Source organism: Indicator indicator, chromosome 32 (assembly GCF_027791375.1).
Source record: "Indicator indicator isolate 239-I01 chromosome 32, UM_Iind_1.1, whole genome shotgun sequence".
Lineage (NCBI taxonomy): Eukaryota > Metazoa > Chordata > Aves > Piciformes > Indicatoridae > Indicator > Indicator indicator.
The window spans coordinates 9,900,713-9,915,563 of record NC_072041.1 but is presented as its reverse complement, the minus strand read 5'-3'; the positions used below and the strand labels follow the sequence as shown (position 1 = coordinate 9,915,563).

General features: G+C 50.5%; 1 protein-coding gene across 1 annotated transcript; it reads left to right on the top strand.

Annotated features, from left to right (window-relative positions):
* Positions 1-307: 307 nt before the first annotated feature.
* Positions 308-13,719, top strand: PPIH (peptidylprolyl isomerase H). Its single transcript, XM_054394940.1, has 10 exons — positions 308-373; positions 1,001-1,065; positions 1,971-1,994; positions 2,460-2,504; positions 2,912-2,954; positions 6,550-6,642; positions 8,494-8,581; positions 9,918-9,958; positions 12,065-12,144; positions 13,577-13,719. The coding sequence occupies exons 1-9, from the start codon at positions 308-310 to the stop codon at positions 12,131-12,133; spliced, it is 534 nt and encodes a 177-aa protein (XP_054250915.1). The 3' UTR covers positions 12,134-12,144; positions 13,577-13,719.
* The last annotated feature ends 1,132 nt before the right edge of the window (positions 13,720-14,851 follow it).

Sequence of the window (14,851 nt, the reverse complement as noted above, 5' to 3'; positions counted from 1 at the left end):
CATCTGAAATCAAGCCTCCCTAAATGTTCGAACACGGTCTTGGAGCATTCGAATACGAGATTTTCGGTAACAGAACTATCCCGGGTCAGGTTGTTTGCGGCTCTGAGCAATCTGCTGTAGTTGCAGATGTCCTTGATGACTGCACGAGGCCGCCCTGGATGAGCTAGAAAACTCCTTCCCACACAAACCACCCTGTGCCGCTCTAACCACCCGAAGCCGGAAAGCCCGCACCGCCGCGCACGCACCGCGCCGCGCGCGCTTCCGCTTCCGGTATCACTTCCTCACTTCCTGTGCCGGAGCGGCTGCCATGGCCGTGCTTGCCTCCAATCCCAACAACCCCGTGGTCTTCTTCGATGTCACCATCGGCGGGCAGGTGGGCGTGGCGCGGTCCGGGTGCTGCGATCTGTGACGGGCGGCGCCTGCGGGGCTGTGCTGGGAGGGAGAGGGGCTGCAGTGGAGCACCGAGGGAGGGGAGGGGAGCACTACAGAGTGGGGTCGGCAGGGTGCATGGCGGGGGCGGGGGGGCTGTAGAGGGTGTATGAGCGCAGAGAGGAATTGTGGGGGTGCACTGGGCTTGTATGGTGAGTGGAGGGGAGCACATAAGGCTATGGAGTGGGAGGAGCAAGGGACCTGCAGTGTCTATCTGGGAGCAGTTTTGCAGGGGTGCACAGCTCAGGTTGCTGTAGGGGTTTAATTGGGCATGTGGGAGTGCAAAGGAGGCGCAACTGGGAGCGGGAGTGGCCCAAGAGTTCATTGTGGGGCTTTCAGGGGGTCAACTGGAAGAGCTTTGAGGGGTGCAACAAGAGGGAACAGCAGGGGTCTGTACAGTGACAGGGTGCATGGGAAGGGGCTTCAGGGGAGGGGAGGAGAAGTGTATTTAGAGGGACTCACCGGGAGGGAAGGGTGCAGCAGGAGGTTGAATATGGGGGAGAACCCTAGATGTGGACCCTGGTGTGTGTGAGTAGGGCCCAGAAAGCTCACCTGGCCACTGTCTCCCCAGGAGGTTGGGCGCATGAAGATTGAGCTGTTTGCTGATGTTGTACCCAAAACAGCTGAGAACTTCAGGTAAGCAGCAGCCAGTGCTCCTGCAGCTCAGCCTGGACACGTGCTGCAGAGGCTTTTTTCAGTGCAGGAATGTCTCTGGAAGCACAGTGAGTGCCTGCCCCCTACAGCCACTGCACCCACTTTGTTCTTCTCTCTTCTCCCAGAGAGATGTGACCTTGTGCACCTTCCTAAATTCCCTGGGGGAGTCCGTTTGGCTGGAAGGGAATGGGCTCCTTTTTCTGCTCCCTCTGTGGAGTTCTGATACACTTGGTACATTTATAGAATCATACAATCACAGAATTGGTAGGGACATCTGGAGATCATCAAGTCCAACCAACTGCTAAAGAAGGTATGCCTAGGGCAGGTTGCAAAGGAACACATCCAGGAGGGTTTGGAAAGTCTTCAAAGAAGGAGACTCCACAACCTCTCTGGACAGCCTGCTCCAGGGCTCTGTCACCTTCCAAGAAGTTTCTTCGTAAGTTCAAGTGAAACCTCTTGTGTTCCAGTTTGCACTCATTGCCCCTTGTACAATCACTGGCCACCTTCTGCCTTTTATACAAAGCAGTCCCTCAATACCATGGTGGAGTTCTCCTGGCACTTGCTGAAAGATGTACTGCTTAGACATCCCACACTTCCACAGAATACCCATGGAGATACATTATTCATTGTAAAAGATGCTGCCTGCTCCCTATTCACTGTCTCTCACATCCTCAGTGTTATATATCTGCCCCTCTCAACTGCAGAAAGCACAGAAGTCTGTTTTGAAACAGCAGCAGGGAGGCATTGCTGCCTGTTCCTGTTTCACTTGGGAGGTCCCCAGTGCAGTAAGGAAAGTCCTGTACAGCAGGCAGTGCATGGTCAGTGAGCTTCTGTGTCCTCAGAGTTCATCTCTAACCTCACACTCTGCTCTTGTTTTTGTTTTCCAGGCAATTCTGTACAGGGGAATTCAGGTGAGTGGGTTAAAGTGCTCTTTTAAGTAGCCTACTCAGAGAAACAGGGCTGGGTGAGAAGGAAATTTCTCTTACTACAGTAGCACAACCTGCAAGGGTTACAGAAGTCTGCTCTGAGGAAGTTGTGCCAGGCTCAGTCAGTCACGGACAAGGCAGGCTTCCCCTTCTGGGCATGACTTTGTGCTCAGGTTGCTCTAAAAAGCCCCTTCTGCAAATTCCACCTGCTGATGCTGCACACCATGCTGGGATCCCATGAGGATGGTGGTACAGATGTTGTAGGGAACCATGTTGCTGAGCATGCAGAGCCCATTCAAAGTGGTCTCTGTTGGCCTCTGATGGCACCAGGGTGCAGCATTTGGCTCTGTAGCAAGGCAGCTGATAACATACAGGGTAACCCCTTGGAACTCAATTCCTGGGATAGCAAGTATTGTATTGGCAATGATTTTCCTTTTTGTTTCCTTGCAGGAAAGATGGTGTGCCTATAGGTTACAAAGGAAGCACTTTCCACAGGTAATTCATCTACTTAAACAGCAGCCTGAGCTAGAGGTAGTTTTGAGAGCTGTCTCAAGGTCCTTACTGGTCTAAGAGTCATTTTGTAGGTCACTGCTAATGTTGTCCTTCTGGGGATTTGTGGGCTTCAGGGATGTTCTCAGATGTGCATTGTGGGATCACTGGGAGGGATCCCCTGTACCTGGTGTGCCAGGTCAGAGATGATTTTTCTGGCATCGCTGTCCCTGGTTGAGCAGCAGGTCCCAAATTACCTGATAGCAACCAACAGTTAATGTTGCGGATTTTAGATTGTAGCATTTGTAGACCCTGATAACTTCGGTTGTACTGCAAGGCAGAACTCCTTTTTACCATGTTAAGCTTCTTGAGGCATTTGTCTGCTGAGGACTAAGTATTGTTTTACTTTTTAGGGTTATAAAAGATTTCATGATCCAAGGAGGTGACTTTGTAAATGTATGTACTTCTCTATTCCTTTTATACTTTTCCTGCATGCTCTGATGTGCAGCTCCTTCCAAGGACCCATGCTGATTGGCGGGATCTGTTGGCTCTCAGTAATAACAGGAGGTTTCCTCATAGCATTGCTGCCATTTTACTGCAACAGATCAGAAATTCCTTGAAAACAAATGTGGAGTCTTGTTTGAGCATACCTTCTGCATCCCAAAGCATTTCCTCCCTGCAAAAGTGTGGCACTACAGCTGGAGGCTTTCAAACAGGCAAAGATTTTTATACCCTGTTAGAGAATCCTGGAGTGGCTCAGGTTGGAAGGGACCTCAGAGATCATCTACTCCAACCTCCCCACCATGGGCAGGGACACCTCTCAGCTAGACTCAGCTGCTCAAGGCCTCACCCAGCCTGGCCTTGAACACCCCCAGGAAAGAGGCAGCCACAACCTGCTTGGGCAGCCTCTTCCAGAGTCTCACCACCTTCCTACTGAAGAACTTCTTCCTCAGATCCAGTCTAACCCTGCTCTGCCTCAGCTTCAAACCATTCTCCGTGTCCTGTCTCTAGACACCCTTAGGACAAGTCCCTCTGCAGCCTTCCTGTAGGATCCCTTCAGGTATGGGAAGGGAGCCCTAAGGTCCCCCTGGAGTCTTCTTCTCCTTGCACTTTGACTGGTTGAACCTCATGCAGCTGGCTTTAGCCCGCTTTTCAAGCCTGTCAAGATCCTTCTGGATGCCATCCCTGCCCTACAGTGAGTCCACTGCTCAATCCTCAAGCAAAAGGACAGGGTCAAACTCAGCCCAAAATGGATGTAGAGCCATTTATATACACGAGCAACAAACTTCACGTTTCATGCATGAAGAGGAGCAATGACTGGTTTCTACCTACACAGTACAGTGTTAAGTCACACAGATATTGGCTGAATCTACAGAGCTGGTAAAGATTAAATCCAAGCTTCCCAGAGGGAGATGGAGGCTCTATGTTGCTTGGTATGGCCCCACCTGGATTTTGCAGGGAAAAGGAAGGTGACTAAGAGCTAGTGTGATGAGAAAAGCAGAAGTGGTTGTGCAGAAACACTTAGCTGATGGGATGGTTACTTCTTTAATTTTATTTGCTGTCATTCCACTGAAAACAAGGAAGTGATCTCTCTGTTCAGCAAGAACAAACCTAACAGGAAAATGAGCTGCTAGCAATATCCTGTGTGCAGTTCCACATCTTCTGCTCTGCTTGCCTTCCCCTTGCTTCTTTTCCTCCTGTTCTTCACTGAACTGCCAGCTTCTAGCCAGTCACACAATCTGTCTGAGCAGTCAGTGAGACTGTTCTTGCTCCTCAAGAGCAAGTCTGATTTATAGGACTGTAGAATCACAGAATGGTTTGGGTTGGAAGGAACCTGCAATGGTCGTTTACTCCAGGCCCCCTGCAGCCAGAAGGGAGATCTTAGATTATCTTGCTTTGTCAAGCCTGACCTTGAATATCTCCAAGGATGAGGCCTCAGTTACCCCCCTGAGCAACTTGTTGCAGTGTACCGCTACCCTCACGGTGCAGAACATGTTCCTCACACCCAATCTAAATCTGCTCTAGTTTGAAGCTGTTGTTGCTCATCCTGTCCCTGCAGGCCTTTGCAAACAGTCCCTCCGCAGCCTTCTTGTAGCCCCTTCAGGTACTGGAAAGTTGCTTGAAGGTTTCCCTGGAGCCTTCTCTTCTCCGTGCTGGACACCTCCAGCTCCCTCAGCCTGTCCTTGTTGCAGAGGTGCTCCAACCCCCTGATCATCCTCTGGACCTTCTCCATCAGGTCCATGTCCTTCCTGTGTTGAAGGTACCAGAGCTGGATGCAACATTCTAGAGCAGAGGAACAGAATCGCCTCTCTCCCATTGTGGCAGTTTAGGCTGGGTGCCCCCTGCCACTGCCGCATGAGATACACCTCTGGTGTCCTGGGTGCCCACCCACAGGGGTGGACACAGGAAACGACGTATTTCTACCCATAAGTCCTGCGCCCTATAAGGCCATCTGCAGAGTCATTCTCTTCCTCTTTCTTCCCTCTCTGCTCCCCTGGGAGATGTCCTCTCTTATCGGGTAATGCCGGGGGAGTATCCTCAAGGCCTCTTAGGCCTGACTAGGCCTAATGCCAGGAGGAGAATGGAGGGGGGACAGTCTCAGACCTGGCCAGCCTGAGACTTGCCTAGCAGCGGGAGGGGGAAGAAAGAGCCCTGGGGGGTTTGGGTTTACCCTCAGGTGGGAAGAAGGGAAGGATTGGGAAGCTTTGGGAATCTGTGAGGGGTTCTGTACGCTTGGGGATACTCTTTGCCACTATGCTTTGTAGTCTTTTGTAGCTTCACCAATTGCTTTTCCATTTAAACTTTCCATCACTCTCCAATCCGTTTGTGTGAGTCTCATTCTTTTGTCCCTTTCGGGGCAAGAGACAATCTGTCTGGCCCCAAACCAGCACACCCATCTGCTGGACACGCTGTTTTTGATGCAGCCCAGGATGCCATGTCCACTTCCCATCCACCAGAAGTCCCAAGTCCTTTTCCTCAGGGCTGCTTCCTGGCCCCATCCCCCAGCCTGTATTGATAATGAGGATTATTTTGGCCTGGGTGCAGGACCCTGCACTTGCTCTTGTTGAACCTCATGAGGTTCACCTGGGGCCACTCTCCAGCTTGTCCAGATCCTCCTGGATGACATCCCATCCCTCTGGCATATCCCTCAAGCTGTGTGGTGCACTGGACTTGTTGTAGGTCAGAGGTAGCATCCTGAAGGATCTTGACAGGCTTGAGAAGTGTGCCAGTGCCAACTGCACAAGGTTCAACCAGTCAAAGTACAAAGTCCTGCAGCTGGATCAGGCCAATCCCAGGCATAAATCCAGGCTGGGTGCAGAGTGTGTTGAGAGCAGCCCCGAAGAAAGAGACTTAGGGGTGTTGGTTGCTGAGCAGCTCCCCAGGAGCCAGCAATGCCCTCATGCAGCCCAGAAGGCAGTTGGGTGCTGGGCTGCATCCAGAGGAGTGTAGGCAGCAGGGCAAGAGAGGGGATTCTGCCCCTTGACTCTGCTCTGCTGTGAGACCTTGCTTCCAATCCTGCCTCCACTTCTGGTGTCCCCGGCAGGAGGACACAGAGCTGCTGGAGAGAGTCCAGAGAAGGCCACAAAGATGATCCAAGGGCTGGAGCACCTCTGCTATGAGGACAGGCTGAGGGAGCTGGGGGTGTTCAGCCTGGAGAAGACTCCAGGGGGACCTCAGAGCTGCCTTCCAGTACCTGAAGGGATCCTACAGGCAGGGCTGCAGAGGGACTTTGCATGAGGGTGTCTAGAGACAGGGCAAGGGGAAATGATTTGAAGCTGAGACAGAGCAGGGTTAGACTGGAACTGAGGAAGAAGTTTTTCAGTAGAAGGGTGGTGAGACCCTGGAACAGGTTGCTCAGGGAGGCTGTGGCTGCCTCCTCCCTGGGGGTGTTCAAGGCCAGGCTAGGTGAGGCCTTGAGCAGCTGAGTCTGGTTGAGAGGTGTCCCTGCCCCTGGTGGGTAGGTTGTGAGCTGTTGTGGGATGAGTTTAATTTTCTGCAGCAATTCCTACAGAACAAATGCTGTGGCTGACTGGACACCTTTCTCTTGCAGGGAGATGGCACTGGAGTAGCCAGTATATACAGAGGACCTTTTGCGGATGAAAACTTCAAGCTGAAACACTCCGCACCTGGGCTGCTCTCCATGGTGAGTGTAAAATGATGACATGCTGGAGCTAAAAAGCTTTTGGTACTTTCTCTGTGCCCTTTTCTTAACTGGATAAATTATTTGCCAGGCAACAGAAATCTCCATCATTTTAGATACAAGGTCTGCTTTGTAACTCCTTGTTAGAAGGCTCCTCAGGGGTTGATATGTTGAGTAACACAAAAGTCCTGATCCTGCAGCATCCTTTCTTTGTTAACTGTTGGGGGGCTGAGGCAGGCTCTGATCAGCTTTTGGAATAGCTTGATCCTTACAGTTTCCATACAGTGGCAAGTGGTGGTGTTTTCTTCTTCCCTGATACTACCACTGATCCTGAGGTGGAGACGAAGAGATTTGGGATTTTCAAAGTTACTGTGGTAGCTTCCTGTTGAACATTGTAGGACAGACTGCAACCTTTCCATGTTCTCTGTCTGTGCACTGACTTCTGCAGTAGAGAACAAGTGGAGTTGGTGTTTCAGTGTTCCTGTCCACAAGTGCTGCTTGCCCACTTCTTCTCAGCTGCCCTGCTCTTAAAACCACTTGAATGGGGCATTTGCTCTGTGGATTAGTTAATCATGAAAGACATCATAAGAAGGACACAGAGCTGTTGGAGCAAGTCCAGAGGAGGCTGCTAAGATGATCCAAGGGCTGGAGCACCTGTGCTGTGAAGACAGGCTGAGGGAGCTGGGGGTGTTCAGCCTGGAGAGGAAAAGGCTCCAGAGGTCCTCAGAGCTGCCTTCCAATACCTGAAGGGATCCTGCAGGAAGGCTGCTGAGGGTGTCTAGAGACAGGACAAGGAAGAATGGTTTGAAGCTGAGGCAGAGCAGGGATAGACTGAATCTGAGGAAGAAGTTCTTCAGTAGGAGGGTGGTGAGACTCTGGAACAGGTTGCCTAGAGAGGTTGTGGCTGCCTTTTCCCTGGGGCCAGGTGGATGAGGCTTTGAGCAATCTGGGCTGGTGGGAGGTGTCCCTCCCCATGGCAAGGGGCTGGAACTGGATTCATAGCTTCATAGAATACTAGGTTGGTAGGGACCTCAAGGATCATCCAGTCCAACCTTTCAGAGTAAGAATAGTGTTGAAATGAGCTGGCCCAGCACCCTGGTAAGCTGGGCCTTGACACTCTCTGATGTAGGGGAATCCAGCACCTCCCTGGGGAGTTTATTCCAATGTCCACTAGTTTGAATGGTGAAAACATTTTTTTCTGGCATCCATTTGGAATCTCCCCAGTAGCAACCTGTGCCCATCCCCTCTTGTCTTCACGATGGGACTCTGTACAAAGGGAGTCTGTCTCATGAGAGCTGCTGGTTATGTACCTGTACGTGGTTATGAAGTCTTCCCTAAGCATTCTCCAGGCTGAGCAAACCCAGTTGTCTCAGCCTTCCCTCAATGACATGGCTTCCAGTCCTCTGATCATTCTTGGGGCCCTTCTCTGGATCCTTCCCAGCCTGTCCCCATCCTTCTTGTACAGCAAGAACCAAACCTGTGCGTGGTGCTCAAGGTGCAGCCTGCCCAGCACTGAGCAAGGTGGGACAATGACATCTTTATTCCTGCCTGTAGTACCCTGATTAATGCATCCCAGCATCCTTGATGGCTTTCTTTGCCACTGCAGCTCGTTGTTCACTCATCTTGAGCCTTTTGTTCACCAAGACCCCCGGTCCCTCTCCACAGGGCTGCTCTCAAGCCAGGTGGCTCCTAATCTGAGCTGCATTCCTGGGTTATGTGTTCCCAGGTGCAAGACCCTATACTTGGTTAAACTTTGCACAGATGATCTTTAAGCTCCCTTCCAACCCAAACTGTTCTGAGTCTCTGAAGTCTGGAACTGTACACATTTGATATTTTGCCATTCCCACCCCCCAGGCAAACAGTGGCCCAAGTACCAATGGCTGCCAGTTTTTCATCACGTGTTCCAAGTGTGATTGGTTGGATGGCAAGCACGTCGTGTTTGGTGAGTCCCTGCAGCCTGTGGTGCCCCCTCACAGACACTCATAAAGCAGCTGCCTTTTTCCCTCCACCCCCTTCCCCCACTTATGCCAGCAGAGGTGATAGAATGAGAAGAAATGGCCTGAAATTGTGCCAGGGAAGGGTTAGGTTGGAGGAAAAATTTCTTTGCGGCAAGAGTGTAACAGGCTGCCCAGGTGGGTGGTGGAGTCCCTGTCCCTGGTGGTGTTCAAGAAACATGTGGGCATGGCACTTTGGGATATGGTTTAATGGCCATGGTGGTGTTGGGTGTTGGTTGGACTCCGTGATCTGGAACAATTTGTGCCAGGGCAGAAGGGACAGATGAGCAAAGGGGTGATTTTCTTCTCCACTGTTGGAGAGTTTTCACCAGAGGTTTTAGATAATAATTCTAGGAAACCACAGCTGCTCATTTTTTCTTGTACTGCCACTTGAACATGTAGGGTTTCAAGGCTAGACTTTAAGCTGGTGTCCTCGTACCACTTCCTTTGATTCTTAAGTACCACTGACATTGTTCGTTGTGGGTTTTGTGTCCTTAGAGGCTGTGGTGGTAGCAGGCAGTTCATGCTGTGTTCTAGCACAGCTAGAATCTCAAACCCTACATATCCACTCATCTCCCCTGCAATCAGAAAATGTGCTTGGTTTCTTCTGAATGTGGAAAATGTTTTAAGAGGGCTTGTTTCCTTTATCAGTTTGGGGATAGATGACAAACCCTGAAGTGTCCCTAGCATAAGAAGGACATGGAACTGCGGGAGCAAATCCAGAGGAGGGCCACAAAGATGATCCAAAGGCTGGAGCACCTCTGCTCTGAGGCCAGGCTGAGGGAGCTGAGGTTGTTCAGCCTGGAGAAAATTCTGGGAGGATCTTAGAGCTGCCTTCCCATACCTGAAGGGATCCTACAGAAAGCTGCAGAGGGACTTGTCCTAAGGTTGTCTAGAGACAGGACAAGGGGGAATGGTTTGAAGCTGAGGCAGAGCAGGGTTGGACTGGATCTGAGGAAGAAGTTATTCAGTAGGAGGGTAGTGAGACTCTGGAACAGGTTGCCCAGGGAGGCTGTGGCTGCCTTCTCCCTGGGGGTGTTCAAGGCCAGGCTGGGTGAGGTCTTGAGCAGCTGAGTCTGGTTGAGAGGTGTCCCTGCCCATGGTGGGGAGATTGGAATAGATGATCTCTGAGTTCCCTTCCAACCTGAGCCATTCTAAGTGTCCAGTAGCTATGGGCTCCACAAGACTTTTGAGAAGGAACAAAAATGCACATACTTGTGATCAGTGGTAGGGAGCAAAGGTGAAAATGGGCTGTACTGAAGTGGATTCCTTTTCTTGTTCTAGGTAAAATTGTCGATGGGCTGTTGGTCATGAGAAAAATTGAAGTAAGTTGAATTTGCCTCTTTGTCTGTGAATGTCCATGTTGGAAAGTCATGTAGCAGATTAACTAACCTGGATTGTTCTGTGGTCTCCCACTGTCTGGTTCCAGGATACCAGGGAATGGCAGTGTTGATAACTTCTTAGGGGTTGTCCTCATTCTAGAGTAGCAAAGGGCTGTCAGACTAACTCTCGCAATGCTGCCCTCTTGTGCTTGCTGGTTAGTCTCTGAGTGGGGATTGTGAGGTTTTGGCTTTATTTGTAATGCTTTGCATTTGTTCAGGGAGCTGAATTGAATCATCACCAGCTTAGAGCAGTGTTTGGAGCAGATCACTTCTGTGACACTGCCTGGCATTTTGCAGCTAATGCTAAATCATCTGTTCTGTGATCAGCATGTTCAATAAGAAAAAATAACCTCATCTTCTGATGGCCTTCCAGAAGCTAAACATAAATATGTTCAGGGGTGGTGATTGGTACCACCATTGAGAGTGGGTGTCACAGTAGGATAATGAGTAGATTTAGCAAGTAACAGTGAGTTCTAGACAGACAAGATGGGCTGCATCCAGAGGAGTGTGGCCAGCAGGGCAGGAGAGGGCATTCTGCCCCTTGACTCTGCTCTGCTGAGACCTCACCTCCAATCCTGCCTCAAGGTCTGGTGTTCCCAGCATAAGAAGGAAACAGAGCTGCTGGAATGAGTCCAGAGGATGCCACAAAGATGATCCAAGGGCTGGAGCACCTCTGCTATGAGGACAGGCTGAGGGAGCTGGGGGTGTTCAGCTTGGAGAAGAGAAGACTCTAGGGGGACCTTAGAGCTGGCTTCCAGTACCTGAAGGGATCCTACAGGAAGGCTGCAGAGGGACTTTGCATGAGGGTGTCTAGAGACAGGACTAGGGGGAATGGTTTGAAGCTGAGGCAGAGCAGGGTTAGACTGGAACTGAGGAAGAAGTTTTTCAGTAGGAGAGTGGTGAGCCTCTGGAACAGGTTGCCCAGGGAGGCTGTGGCTGCCTTCTCCCTGGGGGTGTTCAAGGCCAGGCCAGGTGAGGCCTTGAGCAGCTGAGTCTGGTTGAGAGGTGTCCCTGCCTATGGTGGGGAGGTTGGAGTAGGTGATCTGAGGTCCCTTCCAACTTGAGCCACTCCAGGATCCTATGACAACAGTAACTCCATGCCACACACATGGGGTCATGTGCACAAGACCCTCTAAATCTAGATAGTGGGGCAAACACAGAGTTGACAGCTGTGAGGTTGAGAAAAGTTCCCACACAAGGAGCTGTACAGCATGATACAGCCCATGTGCTGGTAGCACTCTTGGCCAGAAGCACTGATGGAAAGGTTATGGTGTCCCTGCTTTGTGCATCACTGCAGAAAAGGGCAAGTTAAAGGAAACAAGAGGCTCAGGAAAAAGAACTCTAGTGCATCAGAATGAGATTCAGAAGGAGGGTTGCTCTGTAATTGCCCTGTGTGCAGATTCCCCTTTGGCAGGGGCCAATAAGAAAAATGGAGACAGTCTCTTGAGCAGAGCTTGCTGTGACAGGACACGGGGTGATGGCTTGCAACTAAAAGAGGTAGATTCAGGCTGGAGAGAAGGGAAAAATTTGTTATACTGAGGGTGCTGAGATGCCCCATCCCTAGAACTATTCCAGGTCAGGTTGGATGGGGCTCTGCTTTGGTTGAAGGTGTCCCTGCTGACTGCAGTGGGGTTGGATTATATGACCTTTAAATGTCCTTTCCAACCCAAACCATCATGTGATTCTATCATTCTGTATAAATGCAAGTTTGCTTTGCATGTGGAACTGTAACTGATTGCTTTAAAGATTTAAGCCAGAGCAGCCTCAAGTGGTGTGGTGCCTGTGCTGTATCTTGTGAGGACCTCTCCAGTTTTTGCTCTGTTCCTTCCCTTCCATCCAGAGGATTAGAGTCTGGTCTGTATCCCAAACCTCTGCACAGACAGTTCTCTGCCAAAATTGTGACAGTGCTTCTGTATTACTCAGCTGTGTCAGGGTTTCCCTGTTGCTGATGTTGCACAGACACCTCTTCTCCAGCCTTCAACCACCTGTCATTCCCAGGATTTCCTGTGGTTTTGTAAGATTTACCATTAGATATTTGTTTGTCTCCAGAATGTGCCTACAGGTCCAAATAACAAACCCAAGCTGCCAGTTGTGATCTCTCAGTGTGGGGAAATGTAAAGCAGAGATTGGTAAGTCTTAGTTTTCACAGGCACCCAGTGCCATCTCCTTACTTCTTTCTTGACTCATTTTCACATTCACTTGAGCCTGCAATGAGCTGACTCAGCTCAGTGAGACACCAGAACATGCTTCTCTAACAACATTAGGTTTTTGTCACCTCACCTCCCTGAACTGGCTTCCTCTGAGCTACACAAACATGAAAGGCAGTGCTTGAGGGGTAAGATTTTGCAGCTGCAGGCAAGGGGAGGGTGGGGTTGTGGGAGCTGAGCCTTGAGTGGGGTTAGGCTGCAAGGGAAGTGCAACAGGAATCCAGCTGGTGTTACCCAGGCAGTCTGGGGGCTGGGAAGCTTCACTTTGTCCTGTTGGTTGGTGAGCTCTGGTCGCTACAGAAAGCACAGCATCTGTGTGTGAGGCAGGTAGAGATGAAGAAGGGACAAGGAGGAAGAGAGGACTTGAGCCTGCTTGCTCAGTACAGCTGCAGGACTGCCACCAGTGAATGGCCAAGAAGCTGTCATGTTCATGGTGTGAAACAACTACCACTGTGCTCATCTGAAGGAGGAGGTTTCCAGAGCTTGCTGTTGTTCAGGCTCTATTTTGGTTAAAGCAATGGGCTCAGGGCAGAGCTCAGGCTCTCATGCTCTCATGCTGTGTTCCCTCTCCATTTGCCTGCCCACTTTACTGTAAAAACACAAACATTTAAACAAATCTGTCTAGATTTCAGTGTGTCAGGCTGCTGTATTGGCCTTTTTGGTTGCTGATTTTTAAAATGGCAGCAGGCACTGACAAAAATAATTCCCCACAGCTTTTGATCTTTTATTAAATAGTGTCTAAAGACATCTCGAATTGCCCACAAAGCTGCCTTCCCACCTTCTATAAGAAAGTCTTTCAGATCTGCAGTGCAGACTCCTGTCTGATGAAGTGACAACAAGAAATTGAATCATTGTTTGATTTCCCTGGTGCTTCTGGTAGCATTTATAAGCTTTTGAAGGTAGGGTCAACCTTTTTAACAGACTTTCTTGCACATGGGCTGTGGGTCAAAGGGTCAGATCCCTTTCAGGGCTGTGCTCAGGCCTAGACTTTGTTTGGAGAACACAAGTCTTTGGCCAACATCCAACTTGAGACTGGAAGCTTTTAATTTCTAGTTATGAGGCAAGTGCCACCTTGCTTACTTCCCAGGCAGGTCTGAGGAACTGTCTTTCTGCACCCTTCTGGCAAGGGAAACAGGCACTCTTGGTTTGAAGTTTGGAGGTAGATGCAGTTGCCTGGCATGGAGACCCAGAAGGGCTCCTAAGTTCTCCTGCTCAGAGTTAAGGTGAGCATGCAGCAATTACGCTGCCTTGAACCTCACGGTAACAGCACCCAGGTCATTGCAGAGCCTTGCTGTTGTGTGATGAGTTGCAAATGTCTGTTCAGCACTTTGGACCTCTTTCTTCTCTGTTTCAGTGTTCCTTCACCAGTGGTTAGGCCTCTGCTGGCCCCAAGCAGTTCCAGCTCCAGACAGTTCTCCCACTGCCCCAGCTCTCTCTGCCCGCCACATCTCCACTCTTGACATTCTCCTGAAATGTTTTAAATAGCTGACATCTGTCTTTTGGGGTTTTCTGTTTTGAAATGTAAATAAAGAGTTTTGTTACATCTGTGTACAGCATGCATCAGTTACCATGCTTGGGAGCAGGTTCCTCTTCAGGTGAGGATGGCTGGAGCATTTCCAGCAAGGTGTACCAGCCCCAGCTGGTTCTATAGGGAACATTTTCTGAGCCTAGTGTTGAGGGGTACTGCTGCTAGACCTTTGCAAAACAGGAAAGAAGGGGTGAAGGGAGCATGGCAGGGCTGTGTTACATCAACTCCTTTACTCAAGACAGCCTGGCACATAGGTTCTTGGCATCTCATAAGCTTAGGAAGTGTGGGTTAGATGAGTGAACAGTGAGGTGGATTGAGAACTGGCTGAACATCAGAGCTCAGACAGTTGTGATCAGCAGTGCAGTCCAGTTGGAGGCCTGTAGCTCATGGTGTTCTCCAAGGGTCAGTCAGTACAGGGCCCAGTCTTGTTCATTATATTCATCAGTGTCCTGGATGAAGGAACAGTGCATGCTAAGCCAGTTTGCTGATGAGACAGAACTGAGAGGGGTGGCTGACACCCCCTCAGGCTGTGCTGCCATCCAGGGAGGCCTGAACAGGCTGAAGAACTGGGCAGAGGAACCTCATGGAGTTAACAAGGGCCAGCACAAGATCCTGCACCTGGGGAGGAACAACTCCTGCACCAGTACAGGTGAGGAGGGACCTGCTGGGAAGGATCTTTAAGGAGAAAGACCCAAGTTCACCATGAGCCAGCAATGTGCCTTCATGCCTCAAGAAGGCCAATGGTATCCTGGGGTACATTCAGAAGAGTGTGGCCGGCAGGTCAAGGTAGGTTCTCCTTCCCCTCTTCTCTGCCCTGGTGAGGCCACAGCTGAAATCCTGGGTCCAGTTCTGGGCTCCCCAGCTGAAGAGAGAAAAAACTATGGGAGAGAGTCCAGTGGAGGCTATGAAGATGCTGAGTGGCCTGGAGCATCTCTATGAGGAGGAAAGGCTGAGGGACCTGAGGCTGTTGAGCCTGGAGAAGAGCAGCCCCAGAGGGGATTTGACCAATACTTGCCAATATCTAAAGGGCAGGTGTCAAGAGAATGGGGCCAGATTTGAGTGGTGCCCAGCAACAGGACAAGGCTCCATGGGTGCAAACTG